Raw genomic sequence first — 23,628 nt, forward strand, 5'->3', positions numbered from 1 at the left:
GAATATTCTCAGAGCCTTTCTCTCTTTAGCTATCCAGAAAAGATGCTTGACATAATCACAAGCAATTATAATGTGCAATGTCAAACACAAAATGCCAGTACACATTACCTAGGCCTATTTTTCTACTTGGCATAATATCACATATGATGCAGGGAGCTCCAATCCAGTGCTCTATGACAACCTAGAGGGGTGGGATGGGGTGGGAGGTAGGATGGAGGTTCCAGAAGGAGGAAACATATGTATAACTGTGGCTGATTCATGCTGATATATGACAGAAACCAACATAATATTGTAAAGCAATTATATTCCAATTAAAAATAAATTTAAATGAAAAAAATGAAAAAAATCACAATGGTATTTTAAATGCACAAAGTGTATTGAGTTGAATAGTTATATGGTTTTTATTGTGTCTCCAGCCCCTACTGCAGAAGGCCACATGCTGTCCTTTGGATCGTGAAGTGGTCTGTTTGACCCACCATGGCTTGAACTTGCATTTTCAGAGCTGTGAAAGCTTATGTGATTCCTCCTGACCTCACTGACAGCCGATGTACACAATAAGGTTAGAGATTTGCTGGCTGTACCTCAAAGGAAGCCTGCCAGGTGGACTTCTATCCTCAACATCACCAGCTTTGCCCTCATCTTTTTTTTCTCCCCTGCAGATTAAAGATGGCTTCTTGTTAACTCATGCTCTGATTTCCTAACTCTTCATGGTCATAGCTAGTTTCCTAATAAGACAGGTTGATCTGAGCTCAGGGTTGGGAGAGACAAAAATGTAGCTAGACAAAAATCCCTTAGAGACTGTGCTGGGACCAACAGTTTTTGTGGGGTCTTGAAAAGAGTTGAAGGAGCCCCAAAATGAGCTGTTAGGTACCACTTGTTGAGTTGGTTTTACCATCTGTGAGCTCTGTTGACCATATTTTCTTTACTCTTCTGTGTATTGTGTTACAGTTTGCTATTATTTGTGAATTTGGTATCCTCAGTTGATATGTTCTTTCTGTGTTGTTATCATTTACTAAAGGTATTACCAATTTTGAGAAATGCAGAAGGTGGTTGGTTTCCTGTGAGCTCCTCTTCTTCCCCTCAACTCTTGGGATTTGGACATTCAAGGCCTTTATTGTTTCTTCTTTAAATTCCTATAAAAATCAGAAGATTCTTACTTTTTTTTAAAACTCAGTGCCAATTTTGTGATGGCTGTATTTTTAAATTGAAGAGTAGCCATGGTTTATTGAATGCATATTACTTGACTGACACTTTCCATCACTCATCAGTCTTGACATTGACCCTATTAAGAAGGTATTATTAGCCCATTGTGTGCCATGTAGAAATGGAGGCTTAGAGACAGTAAACTAATTATATTTAGGGAGTGAGTGGCAGAGTAGAGATTTGGATCCGGCTCTGACAGAGTCCAAAATTTATAGCTAGACCAAATTAGTGTGCAGACTGGACCCAGTCCAAAAGAAATGAAGGCACAGATGATGTTTTCTAATTTGAATGAAATACTGGCTAACATTTAAAAATTAGGGGATTACATTCAAAAGTCTGGATTCTACCTTCTCTTTAAAGAAATCAGAAGATTGGGCACAATGCATATTCTTACATGGCAGCTGTCAGCCAACCCTAGGGAGTGGCTGCTCCCCTTAGAGGAGGCATGTGCTTGCAGGTGGGCAAATCCCCTCCCTTGTATCACATGCCACCTGGTGTAGCTTACCACCTCACCCACTTGGGTCACCTGTTTGAAATCTATGTGTCTTTGACTTTACAATCTTTGTCCTAGTTTCTGGAGATGGTCTGCCTTAGGGTTGGAGTCCTGCTTTTATGATTTGCTAACTGTGTGACCTTGGACAAGTTACGTAACTCCGTGAGTCCTCAGTTTTCACATCTCTAAGATGGTGCTAAGAATAGCACTTAGCTCTTGAGGTTTCTTTGAAAATTAAGTGTGGTAACTTTCATAAAGAGCTTAGCATGATGTCTGATACATCATAAGCTTTATATCAATAGAATAGTTAGGTGTTATTAATAACCACTATCCTGATTAACCACTCTTCTCGAAAATAGCTCAGCAAAGTTTGAACAAGAACCCTTTCTCAGGATCAGCCTAAATTGTGAACAAGGCCATCAGACCATCGGCCATGGAAGCATGATCATGTTGTAATTGGCAATATGAGTTTGATATTAGACTGACATGGTTCAAGTTCAACCTCTGACATTACAGGGATCTTGGACAAATTATTCAGTGTCTTTCTGACTCAGATTCCTCACTCATAAAATGGGCATGAAAATGGTACCTAGTTCATAACATTGTGGTGAGGATCAAGTGAATTAATACATGTAAAATGCTTCAGAACAGTGTTTGGCACATACCATGCACTCAATGGATGTTACCCACTATTGAAAACAATTAATCAGTGTGCTATTTGCCAAGTCTATGTTTCGTTCTAGGAGATTAAGGTAGAATATTTGAAACTGGATTGTCATGAAAAATTTGGGAAATTTGGAAGCTGAGTCACGTGTTTTCATTTCCCGTGTTCTCAGTTCCCTGTACCTTCTGTCTCCTGCTGCTGCTGCTGCTGCTGCTAAGTTGCTTCAGTCGTGTCCAACTCTGTGCGACCCCATAGACGGCAGCCCACCAGGCTCCCCCGTTCCTGGGATTCTCCAGGCAAGAACACTGGAGTGGGTTGCCATTTCCTTCTCCAATGCATGAAAATGAAAAGTGAAAGTGAAGTCGCTCAGTCGTGTCCGACTCTTAGCGACCCCATGGATTGCAGCCCACCAGGCTCCTCCGTCCATGGGGTTTTCCAGGCTAGAGTACTGGAGTGGGGTGCCATTGCCTTCTCCTACATCCTTCTAAAGCTGCACTTTCGAAGGCTGATCATCAAGTTGCATCCAATGAACTCAGCCTTAGCTTCTACAAGGGACAAAAGCTTAAGCGATCAGCTAGATTCATACTGTCAATTCTCAAAAGGGAGGCAGAGGCTGAGAGGAGCCCTGTGGCTTGCCTATCACTACATTGTGACAAATCGAGAGCTGTCAACCTTATTGGTATATTTACTAGACGACAGTGAGATTTTGTCTATTTCGATAGGTGGATGCAGCTTAGAATCCAACACATAGCTGGTGCAAGAACTCTCCTCTCTCCTCTTTCACTTTGTTTTTTCCTGTCCCACAAACCTTGCTTAATGAGGCCTTGATCCAGTTAATGTACTAAGAGGACTACTTGGTCTTTCCTGGAGGGATCTAAGCACTGTGACCCTCCATAGCATGTAGACCTTGTTCCCTGATGGGTTATGTTTTCCCTTCTCTGTGACTTGCCTCCCTGGACCACATTCCGATTTGCCTGCTGGCTCATTTGTTTCCTTGGGCTGGCTGCCTTGTTTGGTGGTTTTTAGTGAGGATTCTGATCAATGCCAGGAGGTGAGGGGAAGGGCTCCGAGTGGGCTCAATCATTGGACAAGCAGACTTGGTGATGGATGAGCCTTCTCCCCAGTGAGTCTTGACTCAGGAGAAGTCCAGCTGGTAAGTTTTTCCAGAATTGAGTAAACCAGAAGCAGTGCCAGCAGCGTCTTACCTCTTGTGGTTTTTGTATTGATCTGAAAGGAAATTCTCTGCGGCAGTTCCACGTTTCACTAGAAAATACAACTACATCCATGATGAACTTAGATATATGTCATATGAGCTGTTTTAGAAAAAACATTTGACGAGGGGTGGGAGGAAGGAAGACAGTGTCTTTAAAAAAAAATCCCTTTCAAAATATTTTCTTTCTTCTCAGTATTGAAAAGGCACACTATAACCCTTTCTTCCAAATGATCTCATAGCTGTTTATTGAAGGGAAATACCAAATGCTTATTTATTTATTTTAAAAGGAGCTTCTTCGGTTCACATCGATGATTCACATCGATATAATTTTCCTCCTGACTGCAGAGGCTCTGAGACAAAGCAACACCTCAACTGATGTGCCGGTGTCAGAACAATTCCTGTCCTGGAGGAGGGTGTGCAACCTTCTTTATTCCCCCTTCACAGACGTCCTTGAGCCCTTGAGACGGATGTGAGCGAGTTTTTCAGTCCTCATGCAAAACAACCATCTAAACATAACAGATGACATCAGCTCAGGCTTTTCAATTCCTGGATGGCAGCAGCGTGTTAATCCAGCCTTCATCCTGGATTTCATAAACTAAAACAAGAGCCTGGCAGGAGGACAGCGCTGCTGCTGGGTTGAGGAAATTGATGACGGGGAAGCATGCGGGCAACCCAGTGTATAAAACTCATAAACGTGTAGGCAGACGCTCAGCTACCACTTTGGACGGCGGCTTCCCGCCAGCAGAGACCCCGCCGCGGGAAGCGGAGCCCGAGCCGCGGGAAACATGAAGCGCCTCCTGCTGCTGGCCACGCTGCTGGTCCCCGCGCACCTGGCGGCGGTCTGGAGCCGCAAGTACGCGGTGGATTGCCCCGAGCGCTGTGACAGTAGCCAGTGCAAAAGCAGCCCGCGCTGTAAGAGGACAGTGCTAGACGACTGTGGCTGCTGCCGGGTGTGCGCCGCGGGGCTGGGAGAAACCTGCTACCGCACAGTCTCGGGCATGGATGGCGTGAAGTGTGGCCCCGGGCTGAGGTGTCAGTTTTACAATGAGGAGGATGATTTTGGTGACGAGTTTGGTATCTGCAAAGGTAAAGAGCGACCCCTTGCTTCTTGCCCCTTGCCTAGGGCACCCTGCAGGCTTTTAGCCAGCGTGGGAAGAGAGGATTCTTTCCTTCTAATGCAAAGAGGGAAAATGCAGGGACCAGGTTCCCCCCAGAGGTGCTGTCATAGGGAGAGAGAAAGATAACTTTGCAGATTGCGGCTGAACCCTGCATGCAAGAAAGCCCAGAAAGAAATACAGCGTTTCACTCATGATGTTTAAGAGATTTTTTTTTTTTTTAAGTTGCAATGGAAAATTGTGTTGCTTCCTTTTCTGGAAGACTTTAGAAATTTGACAGGTAATCTGTTATGGCTGGAGTAGGTGGTCTCTCTTCTACAGACAGTGATTACAGAGGTCTGCACTGGATAACCTCTTGGAGTGGTGGCTGGCCCTGGGATTTAGTGATTCTTTGATCTTAAGAGAGTCCACAGGGTTGAGGGCACCTCTCACGATCAAGTATTTCTGATGCACACTAATGCACTTTGTGAAATAGGATGACTTAAGTCATCTAGCAAAAGGAGTCACGTTCTTGGAAGAGGATACCCTGAAGTATCAAACAAACCTAGAAACAAGCAAAAATAGCACCTAAAGAAAAAAATTGGAACTCTGTAAAGAAAAAGACTTAAAGAAAAACTTTATTAGGTTGAAATTATAGCTAAACAGTGTAGTTCAACATTTGCAGAATTTATTTCAAACTTAGTGACTATACATTAAAATGTTTAGAAATGAAAAAATGAAGATTTAAAAATACTCTATGGATACCTCATGATCTCCTTAAGGATTATTATTAAGGTTCAGTACATATGTGATAGCTCCATACATCAGTTTTATAGTACAAAAAAGCTTTTAAAATTAAAGGGACTAAGTTTCTAAATAATTCTTAATGTGTTTAATACAATTGTAAGCTTTTATGAATAATAATCATCCAGTATTGAGCTAATCTCATGAATTCTTTTAGAAAAATATAAGTTGATTAACTTTTAAGCCACAAAACATACTAAAGATTAGGAAATAAATGGTTGAACTTTAAGGAGAATTTTAGTTTTTTGCTTAGTTTATTTTTGTTTATAACCAATGAAGAGTAGAATACTGAGGAAACATTTTCTTTGGTGGACATTCACAGACATTTCTTTCAGCTGAGTGGGATCTGTGATTTCTGTAAATTACAGGGCTTATCAGCCAAGAAAAGAGTACTTCACATAAGGAAATTAGGGAGGAAGTGGTTAACGCAATCATACTTACTATATAGCAAGTATATGCCGTGTATTGCTTTTTCTCTTGGCATAAAAACTGACTCTGTATATGTGATTGTAAATGTCCAATTACATATGGGTAAAGAAACAGGCTGTAAGGCATCTGGAGTCTTTAGCACTCCAATATTCACTGAATGATCGAGGTAGCTGTTAATAAGATATATTTTAAAAAGCTGTTTAGGATAGCTCTTAGACATCCTTCAGATTGCAAATGGGTCTGGTTACGAACATTTTTCTTTCTGATGGAAATAGTGAAGCTGTGTGAACCTCAACAGCTACATAGAGACATTGTATTTTGCTATAGGCAAAATTTTGTCCTTCAACTTTTTTTACAGAACACCTCTGTGAAAACTGTGTACTATAGCTGTGTATCTGGATGTTTTCTAAATATTCAGATATTTTGCATTGCCTTGCCCATATAACAATATTTATTGAACACCTACTATCTGCCCAGCACTATTCAGTATATTGGGGGATACAGTAGGAGCATAACTGAGAATTTGGCTAAAGTTTTAGTTTTCAATATCACTGGAGACACAGTCATATCCTAATCCTGCGTGCTTTTCTGCCAGAGGCTTTTTCAGTATCGCTTCTAAGGACTTCTTTTTTTCCCAGCAGAGAGGCTAGTGTTTAAAACCAGGTGCTTCTCTAATCTGAAGGATGCAGAGTACAGCAGTCATAAATCTCTTTAAAAATGTATTTCATCTTGATTATTCTGTGGACAATATTAAATTGCCAAAGACTTAGATGCCTCACGATTTGTTTCTTCACCCATGTGTGATTGTACATTTACAAGGACATTCTTGTGCCAGGAGAATAAATATTCTGCATCTATTCTGCTTGGCTGTTCAGGGCTGGCTGTTCTATTGAGATGCTGTTCACATCATAAAAAACATGCATTTTTAATGATGAATTTGTTCTCTTTTTCTCAATATAGTATGTTTTAGTCTAAGTATGGGAACTTCGAAGCTCTAAAAGCTTCCAGATTTGGGTAGGTATATGAATATATTCTCAGCTTTCTTCTCATTTAGCATATTGTATTTTAGCTCTGCAGAGGACTTTATTAGTGAATCCTCTTAACATCTGGAGGAGTTGAATATGCTTGTACTGTCGTTTTGATAGATAATGAAGTTGATAAGAGTTGGAGCAGATTGAGGATTGGTCACTTGATGAAGAGCTGAGATGACAGCCCTCTTAGCCCCTGGTTAGTTTAAGTCCTTTCCTAGACATTTAGAACAGTAAATTGCCTGTGGCTACAGAGAATTCAAAGACAGCATCATATCTTTTAAACTCTGTGAGGAGCTGATACACATGTCTTTTCAATTGCCCACCTTCACTGAGCTGTCACAGAGGTAGCCCAGTGAGACCCTGCCTTTTGGTTTCTAAGCAGACAGTAGACAGAATTAAAACCAGTTCAGAGATATTGGTTACGTGTATCTGTCTTCAGCTAAACTTCACAGCAAGGCACTACAACTAAGGAATCCATTATCTGGTCTTAGTGTGTGATTTCACATTTGTGACTTTAAGCGTGGGATTCACATTTCATATTTTCAAAGCTTGGGAGTTTCGGATAATTGGGCTTTATCTGATAGTCAAGATTCATGAGGTTTGTTCAATTACTGAGGCTGTGCACACAAGGACTGTGAAGTTGGAAGCTTGTGTACATCAAGAGCGCCCTCTCTCAAGCTCCCCTTTGTCCTCAGATTGTCCCTTCGGCACCTTCGGGATGGAATGCAAACAGATTTGCAGCTGTCAGTCTGGCATATGCGACAGGGTGACCGGCAAATGCCTGCAGTTTCCCTTCTTCCAATATTCAGTAGCCAAGGTTACCAACCAGAGATTTGTATCACACACAGGTAAGAACTGATTTCCAGGTAAACATTGAAACAATAGTCTCATTTTCAGTTTGAATAAGAAAAATTATGGATGAGTAGAACAAGAAGTTGGTTTAAATGATTTTGTTTCTTTTATTCTACTTACGGGAAAGGTAGGTGGTTGTTGAAATTTGCTGCAATGTTACAAAGAGATTCATTAATAATTTTTAGATTGTACAATTTTCCACAAAGTGTACCCAGTGTATAGTGAGGATAAATATGATTGATTACCCAAAAAGGTAATAAAAATAACCAAGACATACAAAGCTCTTTAAATTCTTCGGTGATCTGTTTTATATATGTACTAGACAAAGCTACTTCTCTCCCAACTTAACAGTGAAAGAGTATTCTGAGGAATTTATTGGATAAGGCTTAAGAGCCAACATAGAAAATATAAAACATTTCTTTTTAAAAACCAAATGGAAGTATTTAAGTGGAATAATTCCAAGCATGTCTTTTTGTGGATTTTGGAGAGAATAAGAGATAGTATCTATGATTAAAATTTGGGAATCATCTCTAAACCTTTGAATGACAATGTAATGATACTCACATGCTGATTGTTAGTGCTTATGTATTTCTTACACAAGTTATTAGAATGTGAGAAATAAAGCTTGTAAGATGATGGTAAGTGCATATTTGGTTATCTTGTAGAATAAATGGTAAAACTGGAAGTAGCTCATTTAAAGCAACATGTAGTCACAGCAACTACCAGTATCCACAAACTATACATTTTTCTCCCTTAGATATAAATAGTTGACAATCCAGATTTATTTCAGTTCTTGTTTCTGGTTCTTCACACTTCAAATTAATTAAAATTTGAAATATTTGACAAATGTGCTTATTTCTCAGCTTTACCTCCTTCTTATATGTAGGTTCAATTAAGTACCTCAAAATAAATGGGAAATGTTGTATTTTTACGTGAATTATTAAGTGTGGCTATGGCCTTAAACATTAAAGTGAAACCTTAAAAAAAAAAACCTATTGCATGAATATATTTGTGAATACCTGATCTGGAAATTAAGATCAATATTGACATTTTAAAACTTATGACTTGTCCCTATAGTCTTTGACAAATAATATGGAAGAAAATTGAGTTTTAAGTCCTGAACAATTTTTTATTGAGGTGAAATTCACCTAACATAAAATTAACCATTTTTAAATGAATGATTCAGTGGCATTTAGTACATTCACAGCATTAGAAAGTCACAGCCTCTATCTAGTTCTTGAAAAATTTTCTTAGCTCCAAATAAAACCAGTGCCCATCAAGTAGTTACCCCCACTCTTCAGCCCCTAGCAACCTCCAGTCTACCTTCTAACATTTTTTAAATGGTTCAATTGCCAGGTTCCCCAGGTGGCTTCCCAGGTGAAGGACCTGCCTGCCAATACAGGAGACTTAAGAGACAGGGGTTCAGTCCCTGCATGGGGAAGATCTCCTGGAGGAGGAAATGGTAGCCCACTCCAGTAGTCTTGCTGACAAATCTCATGGACAGAGGAGCCTGGTGGGCTATGGTCCAAAGGGTTGCAAAGAGTCAGACATGAATGAAGTGACATAGCGTGCACACACGTTTGAAACTTATTGTTTCAGCACTGCTAGTTGCCTCAAATACTTGAAGCTTCTTTTGTCTTCTTTTGCTTTCTTAAAACCACAGGCTACAAACAACACTGAAGGAACAACTTTATTAACAGAATCCCTCTTCTCTCATTAAGATTGCTCCTGACCTTTCTCACCAAGAGAGAATTGAATCTGTCACTCTTTGGGGAGTATTTCTGGGAGCCGTGCTCTAGAACTCCTCTGGAATGTCCTCAGTGATGGAACTCTTCTCTCCCCTCAATGCTTCCTGCTGCACACGCAGGAGCACGTCTTCTGCTTCTCTGGACCAGTGTGCTTCTCTTTCCCTTGAGCTTGTCACTTTCTCTCATTCGCTTGCAGATTCTGCAAAAATCTTGACCAATGTATAGTTACCTTGGAAAAAGATACTCTGGACCCTTGAACAACATGGATTTGAACTGTTTGGTCCACTTATACACACATTTTACCCCCAATAGATATAGTACCTATATTTTCGCTTTACAGATCTTTAAATTAACTAAGTGTGGGGGGACATTTGTTTTCAATTAGAGATCACAGTCCACAGAGTCAAAAGAACTAGGGTTGGAGTCCTGAATTTATTGAAACTCAGCTTTCTGTCCTTGGGTGAGTCATTTACCAGTTACTTTATTTGGGGGGCAGACATAGTGGTAGGTGGATTTTCCACTGCTCAGGGGTCGGCACCTCTAATACCAGCATTGTTCAAGGGTCAACTGTATTTTGCTGGATGAAAATTACATTAAGGGTTATATAAAAAATATTTCTGTACTCAATTAGATATCAAGATTCTTATTAGAAATTTATGGAAAATGCATTTTCTGACCTAAGGTGTTTCCTTTGATAAAGGAGCAACTAAAGATAACTATTAGTGTCCTCTTCTTAAATCTTCCTGGTGGCTCAGCTGGGAAAGAATCCCCCTGCAATGTGGGAGACTTGGGTTCAATCTCTGGGTTGGGAAGATCCCCTGGAGAAGGGAACAGCTACCCACTCCAGTATTCTGGCCTGGAGAATTCCATGGACTGTACAGTCCATGGGGTCTCAAAGAGTCGGACATGACTGAATGACTTTCACTTTTGTAAATCTTAGATTGAGGATGGAGTGCAGAATATCCTAAAAACCTCGTGGTAAGGATGCGCAGGAGCCCTTCTGTTCAGTTGTGCATCTCCACATGGAACTTAATGAGCTTTAAGTGCTACTGTTTATAGGACGGGGCTTGGTTGGGGCCTCAGTCCTTGCCATGAGTTTCACATCATCTCTGCCCAAGTCTGTTTGGGCCCAGACTTTGTAAATGGTGCCAAGTTTCCTCAGCACAGGGACTTCTGGAGGAGACTTTTATACCTTGATTGAATGAAGTGGTCTTTTCTAACTTTCTACCTGTTGGTCACAGCATCCTTGGCGAGTGGGCTTCCTGGTTTCTCGTCTTCGTTTGTCATTGCTGTTTTTATTGTTTAGTAATTAGCTCTCTGACTTTCCAAGACTGGAAATTCACAAGCATCTTTTTTTTTTTTTTTTTTTTTTTGTAGGGGGTAGTGAATTTACATGCATTTATCTACTGGATCATCCTAACCTCCTATAGCATTCAATTTCAGAATGTACACTGCAGAAACAAACACACTTCACTACTCTTAGAAGCAGAAACATTAAAAAAAATTCTAAATATTAGAAACTTGTTAGGTAGAGCAAGGACTATTTCTATAAACGTTTATAAAAGGCCCTTTGGTATGCTTTCTGCATTCTAGAGCCACATCGGTACGCTAATTCCTCTTCCATATCAGATAGTAAAGAATCTTACTTAGAGATCTATACTTGACACTGTGTACTCATTCGGTAAGGATTAAGTGCCTACCATGTTCCAAGGACTGTTGCAACAGTGAACAAAACAAGTCCCTGCCGTCATAGAGCTGATATTCTAGTGGTACAGTGAGATAATACAAGGGGAAAAAAAAGACAAATAAATGTATGGAATAATGTCAGGTGACATCGGGTGAGCAAAGTTGTTTAATTCAAGGAAATGCTAATTGGTAGAGGGTAGGTGAACATGGAATAGACTTTTCAAATCTATTATAGATTTCACTGTAAATGTGTTATAATACAAAAATAAGACAAAATTTTACTTAATCTTGGAGTTATAAACATTTGGACATGATTTGTATTCCTTTTAATTTCAGAGCATGACGTGGCATCTGGAGACGGCAATGCTGTGAGAGAAGAACTTGTGAAGGAGAATGACGCCCGATCTCCTGTAATGAAGTGGTTAAATCCACGCTGATCCTGGGTGGGATTTCTGAGAGAAGACCCTGTTTTAACAATCATTCAACACACAGCCAACATTTTAGGAATTCTCTGTATTATAACATATGGACATATGATTTTTGGAGACCAAGTGTGATTTAGGGTGGGTCCACAAAAAAAAAGTAGGCTACTAACAATCCATAAAATGCATATGACTGAACTCTTTTAGATATTTGTTAAATATTTGAATGCATATAGATTTGTTAAATATGTGTTTTTAGTCGTAGTGAAGAACTAAAGATGCAATTTGGATAACCTTAACTTGGAGGGAAATCAGCCAAAGAGAAGGCTAGCCAAAGCTGAAGACCACAGCCAGTCTATGGTTCTTTGACTCGATGTACATTAATGTCCAGATATGGGCTGGAGAGAATTAAGAGCAAGACAAGGTGGGGGTGGGGGCTGGGAGGGTATGATATTTAGGTCTTCCTTTGGTAGCTTCAGTAGAACTTACTTGTGCTTTTTTTTTTTTTCACTTTGGAAAAAGTCAAAACAAAACAATCCCTGAAGGAAGTGGGACGTTTGAAGCTTGTGGGACTTTGAGCAGCAGCCTTGAACTGAGGCAGGTTTCAAAGGATGGCTAATGTAGTTCCCAGTTTACCGCGTCTGAGGGATGGTTCTTGGGTACAGGGCAAATACACACTCCATAAATGGTTTTAAAGAATGCCATCTCAGATTGAGAGTAAGGAAGTATTTTGCCCACTTAGGAGAAGTGTAAAGGTAAATATTTATGTATATTTTTAAACACTTGTTAGTACAAGTCATCCTCCATACCCATATTTATCACTCTCTTGAGAAAATAAGCATAATATCGTTGTTTAAAATGGTTAGAATAAAAGTATAATTCTCTAAGCTTTTCAAACATCCAAGGCATGGTAAATTTGTTATCAATAATTATAGTAATATTAACAGTAAGTATAAGAGAAACCTGGAAAAATTTGGTCCCCATGGATTTATAAAATGTCGAAACACATGAGGGAATTTATTTAAAAGTAAGTGCAATGATTTAGATGAGCTTTAAATTTAAAGTAGAAAATGCTTTTTATTAAGTTTGGAAAAGAGTCAATTTTCACAGGAAATGTCAACTTTAAAATATAGTTCATTTTAATGTATTTTTTTCTTTAAACTTGGGTGATAAGTGGAATTATGAGTACCCTTGGAAGGATCTTAGCACAAACAGGACTGTTGTACTAGATTTTGTTAGGAAATATTTGCAGAAGTATTTTATTTGGAGTGAAGAATTATTTAAGATTATTTCACTATTTGCCTGTATTTTGTTCTCGAAGTTTGCCTACAGAGTTGTGAATGTGTGTGTGGGAGGGTCTTTTAATGTAAGCTGAATAAGCTGTTTGGATTTCTTTTAAAAAGACAAGTTTATGATTGTTCAATAAAAAAAAACAAGACAGTCACTCCTGAGTCCATTCATGACTTCATTGATCATTAAAATATTTAAACGATTCATTCAATGAATAATAACTCATTAATGCACATTAAAGGACAGGCTTCTCATGTAAATTTTCTCCTACAGATAAGCATCCTTGTCAAAAATTTTTCCTTTGCCTTCTTACAGCTTCCTAAAAAAGTTGGTCCTTGTATATTAACACATTTCACCGAGGAAAAACAAAAAACAAACAAGAAAACACTTCTATTGGTGTTTGACAGTGGTTACAAACATTTCAGTTAGGCAAAGACAAACATGTCAGTGCCTATAAAAGAGTAGAGTAACATACAGCTTTGAAGCTTGAGAATATAAAAATCAAGAATAGTATTAAACCCAACATTGTATAAATCAGCTACACTTCAATAAAATTAAAAAATAAGTTCATTCAGTCTTATATGGAAATTACAGAAACATTTTAAGTGAATTGATACAGTGCTGAAAAAATTATGTTTGCATTAGGAAAAATACTGAGTTTGCATAAATTAATTCTTTTTTTTAAAGAGGGGAGAAACTGGATGTGAATAAGATAATGTTACATTGATATAAGGTATAAATATTATTATTAAGCAAAGCAGAAAGCATCAAAAACCTTTACTTTCACCAGTGTGCAGTGAAGTTTCAGAATATGCTTTCAAGGGGTAAGGTTACTTAAAGATCTGCCGTCTTGAACTAAAGTCCAGGACACAGTTCAGTTGCCCCTTTGGGATAGTGAATGGTGGAATACAAGCTAGACTAGGGCAGGGCTTGCCTCTGCTCCTGAGTCTGCAGCAACCACATATGTGACCACAGACACAAACAGAGGTGGGTTGATCCAGTCTTAGTTGCAGGCATGTTTTCCAGCTACCCAGCTTCATGTTACTGAGTACTTTTTGCTTTCTTCATTCCAAATACTAGTACCTGTCTATCTTAAATTGCTCTGTCATCTTCTGACTTTATTCTTCATAGCAGTGGTCTCCTAAATCTTTGGATTTTGCATATTTTTACTGCAGATTTTGAGCATGCAAAACTGCTCAAAATGGTATTAGTGCATTATGTTCATTATAAAATGTATATAATTGCTCATTCGTGTCCAACTCTTTGCAACCCCTTGGTCTGTAGCCTACCAGACTCCTCCGTCCATGGAATTTTCCAGGCAAGAGTACTGGAGTGGGTTGCCATTTCCTTCTCCAAGATACCGGGGTCCAGCCCCGGTGGAGTCAGGGATTTCGAAGGGGAGACGGCTTCGGCGATCAGGATACGATAGAATTAAAGATATAAAGAGTGGTTAAATAAGGATAGCTCAGTGAGAAAATTCAGTGGAGAAAAGAGGCTGAATAACTTGGTTTATGTGGAAAGCTAATAAAATTCCAAAATAAGGAATTTGCGTCACCTACGTAGGCCACAGGCATCCTCCTGTTCTCCTGAAGGAGAGGAGACACTAAGGCCTCCCCAGTCAGATCTTAGAAGCCCAGGCAAAATTAGTAGGCTTGACGAGCCTCCATGCCCCAGATGGATATTCAGCCAGAAGGTGACAGAAAGAATGACATGGGGAGACCAAGTTTCAGTGAACAAGGCCCGCACTTTATTTTCCAAAGTAGTTTTTATACCTTAAGTTGTGCATAGAGGATAATGGGGAAAGGGGTAGAGTTAGCAGTAAGCCAGGCTTTTTTCCTGCAAACTTATCATATGCAAAAGTTTAGGTGAATTACATCATCTTCTGGCCAAGAGGACTGTTAACATTTTAAGATCCTTTCTTCAGAAAACTTATTTTTCTCTAAAGGTGATTATTCTAAAGTCAGGTACCACCCTCCAAAAGCATTAGATAAAGTTGCATTCCTATAGGGCAAAGGTGTGGTGGGTTATAACAAGAAAAGAATTAACTCAAGGGTCCAAGGTTACAAACATTAAAGCTACTACTTACATTCCTATACACCAATTATATTAATCAATACACTGCCAGGGACTCAGTAGGTAAGGGATATGGAAACTTAGCAGCAAACATTGGCCCAACAAGTGAAAAACCCTTCACCAATACAATTTCTAATCAATCTTTTAACTGCTCAAAGGAATCTGTGTTTAGACAGTTTAGAACATCTCATGCTTCTCACAGTTGGGAGGCTCTGAACAATCACATGTGGCCGGAAGAACCTATTCAGGCAGGCTAGAGGACTTCCAAAGGAGTTTGTAGGTTGAGACACTCTTGTCATGCCCAGGAACTTTATTTACTGGAGCTGTAAGTTAACTCTTTTTCAGAGAGGTGGTGGGGGACAGCCCCCCATAAAGTCAGAGGTGTAGGTGAGAGCACAAAGCAGTAAAGTAGGCAGACTCTGGTTTTGGGGGTAGATGCTCGAGAATTTCCAGGGGGACTCCTGAGGCTCCATCCCGCCTTTGCGTATGCCGAGCCTCCTTCCTCATGACCTTTGCCACGGGCGGAGTTCCTCACGCTGGCTCCTGGCACCAAGGGATCTTCCCGACCCAGGGATCGAACCCTGGTCTTCCGCATTGCAGGCAGATGCTTTATCATCTGAGGCACCAGGGAAGCCATAAAATGTGCACTCAAACTAAAAATTTTTTAAAGGATAAGAGATACATATAAATAGAAATTCTGAGATTTTCCTCCTCCATCCCAATAGGCTATCTTGGGAGTCACCCGAGAAGCAAAAGAAAATGCCATGGCTCAGTGATCTCCAATGAGGCCCAACCTCATTTGATTTTGAAGAGAAACCAAGCTGGCACATATTCCACATAATAAATATTTCTAGGATGAGTGGATGAATGGATGAGTGAAAGGGTGGATAGGTAGAGAGGTGGGTGGAAGGATAAATGGGAAGAGAGGAGGATGAGTAGATGGATGAATTGGAGGAATGAATGAAGCAGGTGATGGGCCTTCTGCCTCCAGCAGAGCCACAGCTACTGAGGGAGTAGATGGCTTCTCATTTCCTTTCATCTGCCAGCTCCTCTGTTTCCCTGATGGCAAACTTATTCTGTCTTTTGGGATTGAAAAAACAGGGGCATATGTTACAGTCACTGAGTATGACAAATAGGGTTTCCCAGGGCAACAGAGACAGGGAGTTTGTCTCCCTCGGGCACTGGGAACAACATCACTTGGTAGCCAGACTGGAGCATTATTTTCTGCAAGAGGCAATTTGGGAAGACTGTTGTTTCCATCCTACACATTATCCCTTCCGTTTATCCTGAGCTTCCTAGGAGAGAAGAATCCATAGATGTTCAACATCACACAGATATTTAGAGGGTGAATTGATTATTTCTGATTATTAATCAGTTAACATTAGTCATTAAATTAAGGCTAGAGTTTAGAGTGTATATGTTATAGAGCAGTGGTTCTCAAAATTGAATGTGTATCAGACAAAGAGAACAGACTTGTAGACACAGTGGGGGAGGGAGAGAGAGCTATGAATTGAGAGAGTAGTATGGAAATGTATCCATTGCCATGTGGAAAATAGGTAGCCAGTGGGAATTTGCTGCATGACTCAGGGAGCTCAAACTGGTGCTCTGTGACAACCTAGAGGGCTGGGATGGGGTGGGAAGTGGGAGGGAGGTTCAAGAGGGAGGAGACATATGTATACCTATGGCTGATTCATGTTGATATGTGGCAGAAAGCAACACTATATGGGAAAGCAATTATCCTCCAATTAAAAATAAATTTAAAAAATTTAATGTGCATCAGAATCCTTCAGTCAGTCAGTTAAGTTGCTCAGCCATGTCTGATTCTTGTGACCCCATGGACTGCAGCACACCAGGCTTCCCTGTCCATCACCAACTCCCAGAGCTTGCTCAAACTCATGTCCATCAAGTTGGTGATGCCATCCAACCATCTCATTCTCTGTCATCCCCGTCTCTTCCTGCCTTCAATCTTCTCCAGCATCAGGGTCTTTTCCAATGAGTCAGTTCTTTGCATCAGGTGGCCAAAGTATTGGAGCTTCAGTTTCAGCATCAGTCCTTTCAATGAATATTCAGGGTTGATTTCCTTTAGGACTGACCAGTTTGATCTCCTTGCAATCCAAGGGACTCTCAAGAGTATTCTCAAATACCACAGTTCAAAAGCATCAGTTCTTCAGCACTCAACTTTCTTTATGGTCCAACTCTCACATCCATACATGACTACTGGAAAAATTGTAGCTTTGACTAGATGAACTTTTGCTGGCAAAGTAATGTCTCTGCTTTTCAATATGCTGTCTAGATTTGTCATAGCTTTTCTTCCAAGGAGCAAGCATCTTTTAATTTCATGGCTGCAATCACCATCTGTGGTGGTTTCAGAGCCTAAGAAAATAAAGTCTGTCACTGTTTCCATTGTTTCCCCATCTATTTGCCATGAAGTGATGAGACTGGATGCCATGATCTTTGTTTAATGAATGTTGAGTTTTAAGCCAGCTTTTCACTCTCTTCTTTCACTTTCATCAAAAGGCTCTTTAGTTCCTCTTCTCTTTCTGTGATAAGGGTAGTTTCACCTGCATATCTGATATTCTGCATATCAGAATCCTTTGTAAAGCACAAATTACTGATTTGGTATATCTGAGGTGATGCCCAAGGATTTTCCATTTTAACAAGTTTCCAGGTGATGCAGATGCTGCTGATCCAGGGACCACACTTCTAGAATCACTGATACAGGGAAATTTAGATTTGCCTAGAAGTGAGATAAACTAAGAGGCTATCAAAAGCTATCATTGCTGGCCTTACGAAAGAATAAGTTGCAATATTTCTTCACCACTTGGTTCATTTAGTATTTTACTTGAAGATACTTAACTATTTAAGTTGCTGAGAAGGTTGAAATGTCAGAGAAACTTTAAGCTAAATCATGGAGACTTGTGAGGGCCAAGTAGAGGATTATGGGGGAAGGGTATTGGTGGAAGAACCAAAGACTCAGAAAGTAATCAAGGAGCCTGTGGCCTCGAGGAGTGATAAGTGGTGCTATGTGTTGTGGGACAATCAGGCAGACCAGAAGAGTCCCTGGTGGCCAGAGCTGAGCAAAGTCCATGAAGAGGTCAATGCAGAAGTGTGAATGAAGGGCATTGAAAACTGCATGCAGGTGAGCACTTTTCTATAAAGTCATTTGGGAAGGACAGAACAGCAGTTAGTCTGCAACTAGAGAAAATAAACCCTACTTACTAGCAGAGTATTTCTTTGCTTCTGTCCCCCACTCCCCCAAGATTAAAGAGACACCATTCTAAGCTAGTGATTATCAGTCAGAGATGGAGATAAAGGCTTTCTGGAGTGATGGTATAGTTTAATGTGATTACGTGAATCCAGTTTAGAAAATTCCATTTATATAGAGTTTTGAGACGTAACTTTTATAAAGTAGATATATTTTTACACTTCCAAGCCCCCTAGGAAATACAGCAGTATGTGGAAATATGAGATATTGGGGTTGAGAAGAGGGGCCTTAAGAATTAGTGTAAATCTTTTATTTTACATATAAAACTCCCTAGATCCAAGTAATTTCAGGGATAAAATGTCATGCTTGGTGGTAAAAACTCTACGACTGTAAAGTGTCATTGTACCACTGTTAACCATTGATTTTTAGAAATAAAAACATTAAAATCTTTAGTTTGCCTTGTTGTTTAGTTGATAAGTTATGTCCAACTCTTTTGCGACTCCGTGGACCATAGCCTGCCAGGCTCCTCTGTCCATGAGATTTCCCAGGCAAGAGTACTGGAGTGGGTGGCCATTTCCTTCTCCAGGGGATCCTCCTGATCCAGGGATCAAACCCACATCCCCTGCATTGGCAGGCAGATTCTTTACCACTTAGCCACCAGCGAAGCCCCTATCTCATATTTAAAAGTACGTACACACCTCAACACACACACACACACACATACATATGAAGGCTTTAAAAGGTATACACACTTTCATGCAAAAATTATCCAAGTCTCTTCTAAGGAAATAATTTCAAGTTTTCAAAAATGTTTTTAAGACTAATGTGGCAGTTTCTACAATATTGAAAAATTGTGAAAGATGTGAAGAGGTCACCTATATATAGGGTGCTGATTAAAGAAATGACAGTGGAGCCAAGCACAGACTCTGATTTAGACACTGGAAATGATGAGGTTCGTGCAGTGATTGACGTGTTCACTGCAAAGCAGAGGGTGACAACGTAGTTGGTGTTGGGATTTGGTCAGGTACTGTGGCTGGCAGTAGAGCACACGCGGGCTTCCTTGTTGAATCCACAATCAGAATGCAGACTCCTTCCAGATTTTCATGACTACTTCTCTGCACCTGTTTTTTAAAGTGATACCTTCGTCAGGTTAGATTGAAACATTCACCTTAGTTTTTATAGAAACAACAATCCTCTTTTTGTGCTGCTAGCTTATTGATCTTTTAATATCTAAATTATGTAACCATGATAACGGGCATAAACCAGTTTGAGAAAAAAATGCAACAGCCTCTTGGTATGTTTTTATTTCAACTGGTAGAAATGCAAAAGTGTTCAGGAGCATCCCAGAGAGAGACCTGCCTACCTGCATCCTTTAGTAGACACCGAGGATGTCAAGATTCTATGTTATCCAGAGAGAATGGAAGAATGTGTGATTCCTGTGAGAATATTAAGAGAAGGTTGCTTGAGAGCACTTTGTATTATGTTAAAAAAGTATGCAATAGTGCTATATAAATAATATGATCTTGGTGAAAAAATACAAGTGTATGTAAACTGAGATATTAACAATGATGCTTATTTTATTCTTTACAATTTTAGCCATTTTCTAGAATTTTGCAGTTAGCTTTATAATTGAGGGAAAGATTTTATTTCTTTCCATTTTTGAAAATTTAAATTGTGGCAAATTTAAACAAATGAAAACAAATTAGTGGTTTATTACATACATGGTGAACTAAGAACATCTTCCTATATTTCAGTTGTTTTGAGATGTACTTTGTCATCCTGGTACTATGTTAAATAGGGAGATAGGATTTCAAAGCAAGTAAATGTAGAGAACTGTAGTTTTCTTGCAAATACTAGAAAGGCTATAATGCACATTAGCATACATTGCACTTCTCTTGTGGAGCAAATCTTTGTCCAACAGAACCAAATCCAGTGAATACTTAAAAAATACAGTTAAAGGTCTCTGGCTTATAGTAGACATTTTAAATTACAATATACCTTCTGCACCTATGCATAGAAATGCTGTCTGCTTAAACAGGGGGTTAGGCAACCAGGGTTTTTAAAGCATTTCCTGACACCTGTGAAGTTGGTAAATATTTCCTGTTTCTGTTGTGTCTAGAGAAAACAGGAATTAACAACTTGGAAGTGATGATTAAACAAGTTGTGAATGACTTCTACATAGGCAGTTCTTAGTATGAGACTTCATTTTCTTAAAATCTATCATAACATATTTCTCTTAAGGGAAAAAGTAATTGTCATAATAATCTGACAGCTGACTGAATGATCAAGATAAACCCTATACCCAGGAGGAATGGCACCTATATTAATGGTGGGATGTGTACTATATATTTTCATAATTTAAATATAAATCTGATGTCTTCAAAAGTAAGCAAAACTGAAAAAGTAAGCAATGAGTATGCTTTCTCTGGCTTTGTGCTAAATATACAAAGTTAGCCATTTTGAAAAATATTTTTGTTATCTTAGGTACTCTGGAAGTACTTTGATCTGAGTGAGCCAGGATTAGCTCACTGCGATACTCACTAATTATTGACTTCAGATGTGTTCTTCAACCATGTCGTTTCAGTATCTTCTGGGCAGAGTGTAGGTAATGACTTATGTGCAAAGCCCTAAGGACCTGTGCACAAGTTCTCTGTATGTCATTTTATCCTATCGCTCTACCTGCATTGTTATCTAGTTGCTAAGTTGTGTCTGACTCTTTTGTGACCCCATGGACTGTGGAGCCTGCCAGGATCCTCTGTCCATGGGATTTCCCAAACAAGAATACTGAAGAGAGTTGCCATTTCCTTCTCTAGGGGATTTTCCTGACCCAGGGACCGAACCTGCATCTCCCGCATTGGCAGGTGGATTCTTTACCACTGAACCACAGGGAAGCCCCTGTGTCTGCCTAGTTTAAGCTTATCCAACAAAGCAGATAATTTAACTGTTATTATATAAGCCACCCTCACTTTTTGGGTATCTCAGATGTAGATTAATTGCAGCAAGACTGAAATATTTAAAATATTTCACACGTTCTGTTAAAAGTGAATACATAGACTGAAGAAAATCAACTGACTCCTTAACAAACTTGAATATACCTGTGAAAGGTGAGTAGCAATGAATGAAACTCAATTAATATCACCTGAAACTCTCCCAATTCTACAAAAGAAGTTACTATTTTTAGAGAACAAATAATAGTGTTCTATTTAAGTCTCCAAACAATTATTAGCATGCTCCTGAAAAAAAAGGTACAATGCTTCAGGAGAATGAGAGGGAGCCCTACAGATGTGGTACACTTCCCTGTGTACTATTTTTGGTTGTCTATTCCTGCTTTTTATTTTGGGACTTGGCCCGCTTCCTTTGTAGTTTCCCTTTAACTTGCTCATATCTTTCTTACTTATATAATGCATTTCAAGCTGGCTTTTTTTTCACCTCTCAAAGGAAACTCAAGGAATGTTGACCAGCTCAGAAACCCCCGCTAGTCTTGGCAACAACAGAATTCTTGGTTTGAAAACAACCTTGGAAATCCAGGGTCATGGTTGACTTTCTAGTTATTTAATGAATCAGAGCTGCAGAGGGGTTGGAGACCAGGCATTAGAAGATTTTGAACACCATTTTCATGAAATTGTTTCATGTCTTGCAGAAACTGGAGGAATTTGAGATGGACTCTGATTCAATATATTTATACTAAAGCAAAATTCAGTTTAAAAAATAAGGAAGGGCTTCTCTGGTGGCTCAGTGGTAAAGAATCTGCTTGCCAGTGAAGGAGATGCGAGTTTGATCCTTGAACCCTTGAAGATCCCACATGCTTCAGAGCAACTAAGCCCCTGTGCCATAACTATTGAGTCTGTGCTCTAGAGCCCGGGAGCTGCAACTAACCATGCTGCAACTATGTGGCCTAGACCCTTGCTTCTCATCAAGAGAAGCCACCACAGTGAGAAGCCCATGCACAGCAACTAGAGAGTAGCCCCTGCTCTCTGTAACTACAGAAAAGCAGGCGCAGCATAGCCAAAAATAATACAATAAATATTTAAGATGTGAGCTTTTTAAAAGTGCCTTTAAAAAATATAGTCATTTTAAAAAATAAGGAGAAAGTCCAGGAAGTCTGGTTTAGGACTAATCCACCTTTTATCTATGAGCAGTCAGGCAATGTGATTGGGGAAGTGTTCATCCTGCATAGCGTCAACAGAAGCAGAGTAGATGATGATCCCCATCTTTAAAGAGCCCTAGAGAGAGACAAGATATTAAGAAGAGGTGGCAAGAATACACAAAAGAACTGTACAAAAAAGATCTTCATGACCAAGATAATCATGGTGTGATCACTCACCTAGAACCAGACATCCTGGAATGTGAAGTCAAGTGGGCCTTAGAAAGCATCACTATGAACACAGCTAGTGGAGGTGATGGAATTCCAGTTGAGCTATTTCAAATACTGAAAGATGATGCTGTGAAAGTGCAACACTAAATATGCTAGCAAATTTGGAAAACTCAGCAGTGGCCACAGGACTGGAAAAGGTCAGTTTTCATTCCAATCCCAAAGAAAGGCAATGCCAAAGAATGCTCAAACTACCGCACAATTGCACTCATCTCACATGCTAGTAAAGAAATGCTCAAAATTCTCCAAGCCAGGCTTCAGCAATACGTGAATTGTGAACTTCCAGATGTTCAAGCTGGCTTTAGGAAAGGCAGAAGAACCAGAGTCAAATTGCCAACATCCGCTGGAGCATCAAAAAAGCAAGAGAGTTCCAGAAAAACATCTATTTCTGCTTTATTGACTATGCCAAAGCCTTTGACTGTGTGGATCACAAGAAACTGTGGATAATTCTGAAAGAGATGGGAATACCAGACCACCTGCCCTGCCTCTTGAGAAACCTATATGCAGGTCAGGAAGCAACAGTTAGAACTGGACATGGAACAACAGACTGGTTAAAATTAGGAAAAGGGGTACGTCAAGGCTATATATTGTCACCCTGCTTATTTAACTTATACGCAGAGTACATCATGAGAAATGTTGGGCTGGAAGAAGTACAAGCTGGAATCAAGATTGCTGGGAGAAATATCAATAACCTCAGATATGCAGATGATACCACCCTTATGGCAGAAAGTGAAGAGGAACTAAAAAGCCTCTTGATGAAAGTGAAAGAGGAGAGTGAAAAAGTTGGCTTAAAGCTCAACATTCAGAAAACGAAGATCATGGCATCTGGTCCCATCACTTCATGGGAAATAGATGGGGAAACAGTGGAAACAGTGTCAGACTTTATTTTGGGGGGCTCGAAAATCACTGCAGATGGTGATTGCAGCCATGAAATTAAAAGACGCTTACTCCTTGGAAGGAAAGTTATGCCCAACCTAGATGGTATATTCAAAAGCAGAGACATTACTTTGCCAACAAAGGTCCATCTAGTCAAGGCTATGGTTTTTCCT

At 39.7% G+C, this 23,628-nt stretch overlaps 1 protein-coding gene across 1 annotated transcript; it reads left to right on the forward strand.

Moving 5' to 3' along the window:
- Positions 1–3,947: 3,947 nt before the first annotated feature.
- Positions 3,948–13,083, forward strand: ESM1 (endothelial cell specific molecule 1). The gene is made up of 3 exons (XM_006074167.4): positions 3,948–4,659; positions 7,627–7,779; positions 11,554–13,083. The coding sequence occupies exons 1-3, from the start codon at positions 4,359–4,361 to the stop codon at positions 11,652–11,654; spliced, it is 555 nt and encodes a 184-aa protein (XP_006074229.1). The 5' UTR covers positions 3,948–4,358; the 3' UTR covers positions 11,655–13,083.
- The last annotated feature ends 10,545 nt before the right edge of the window (positions 13,084–23,628 follow it).

The sequence above is a fragment of the Bubalus bubalis genome, chromosome 19 (assembly GCF_019923935.1).
Source record: "Bubalus bubalis isolate 160015118507 breed Murrah chromosome 19, NDDB_SH_1, whole genome shotgun sequence".
In the NCBI taxonomy this organism is placed as follows: Eukaryota; Metazoa; Chordata; class Mammalia; order Artiodactyla; family Bovidae; genus Bubalus; species Bubalus bubalis.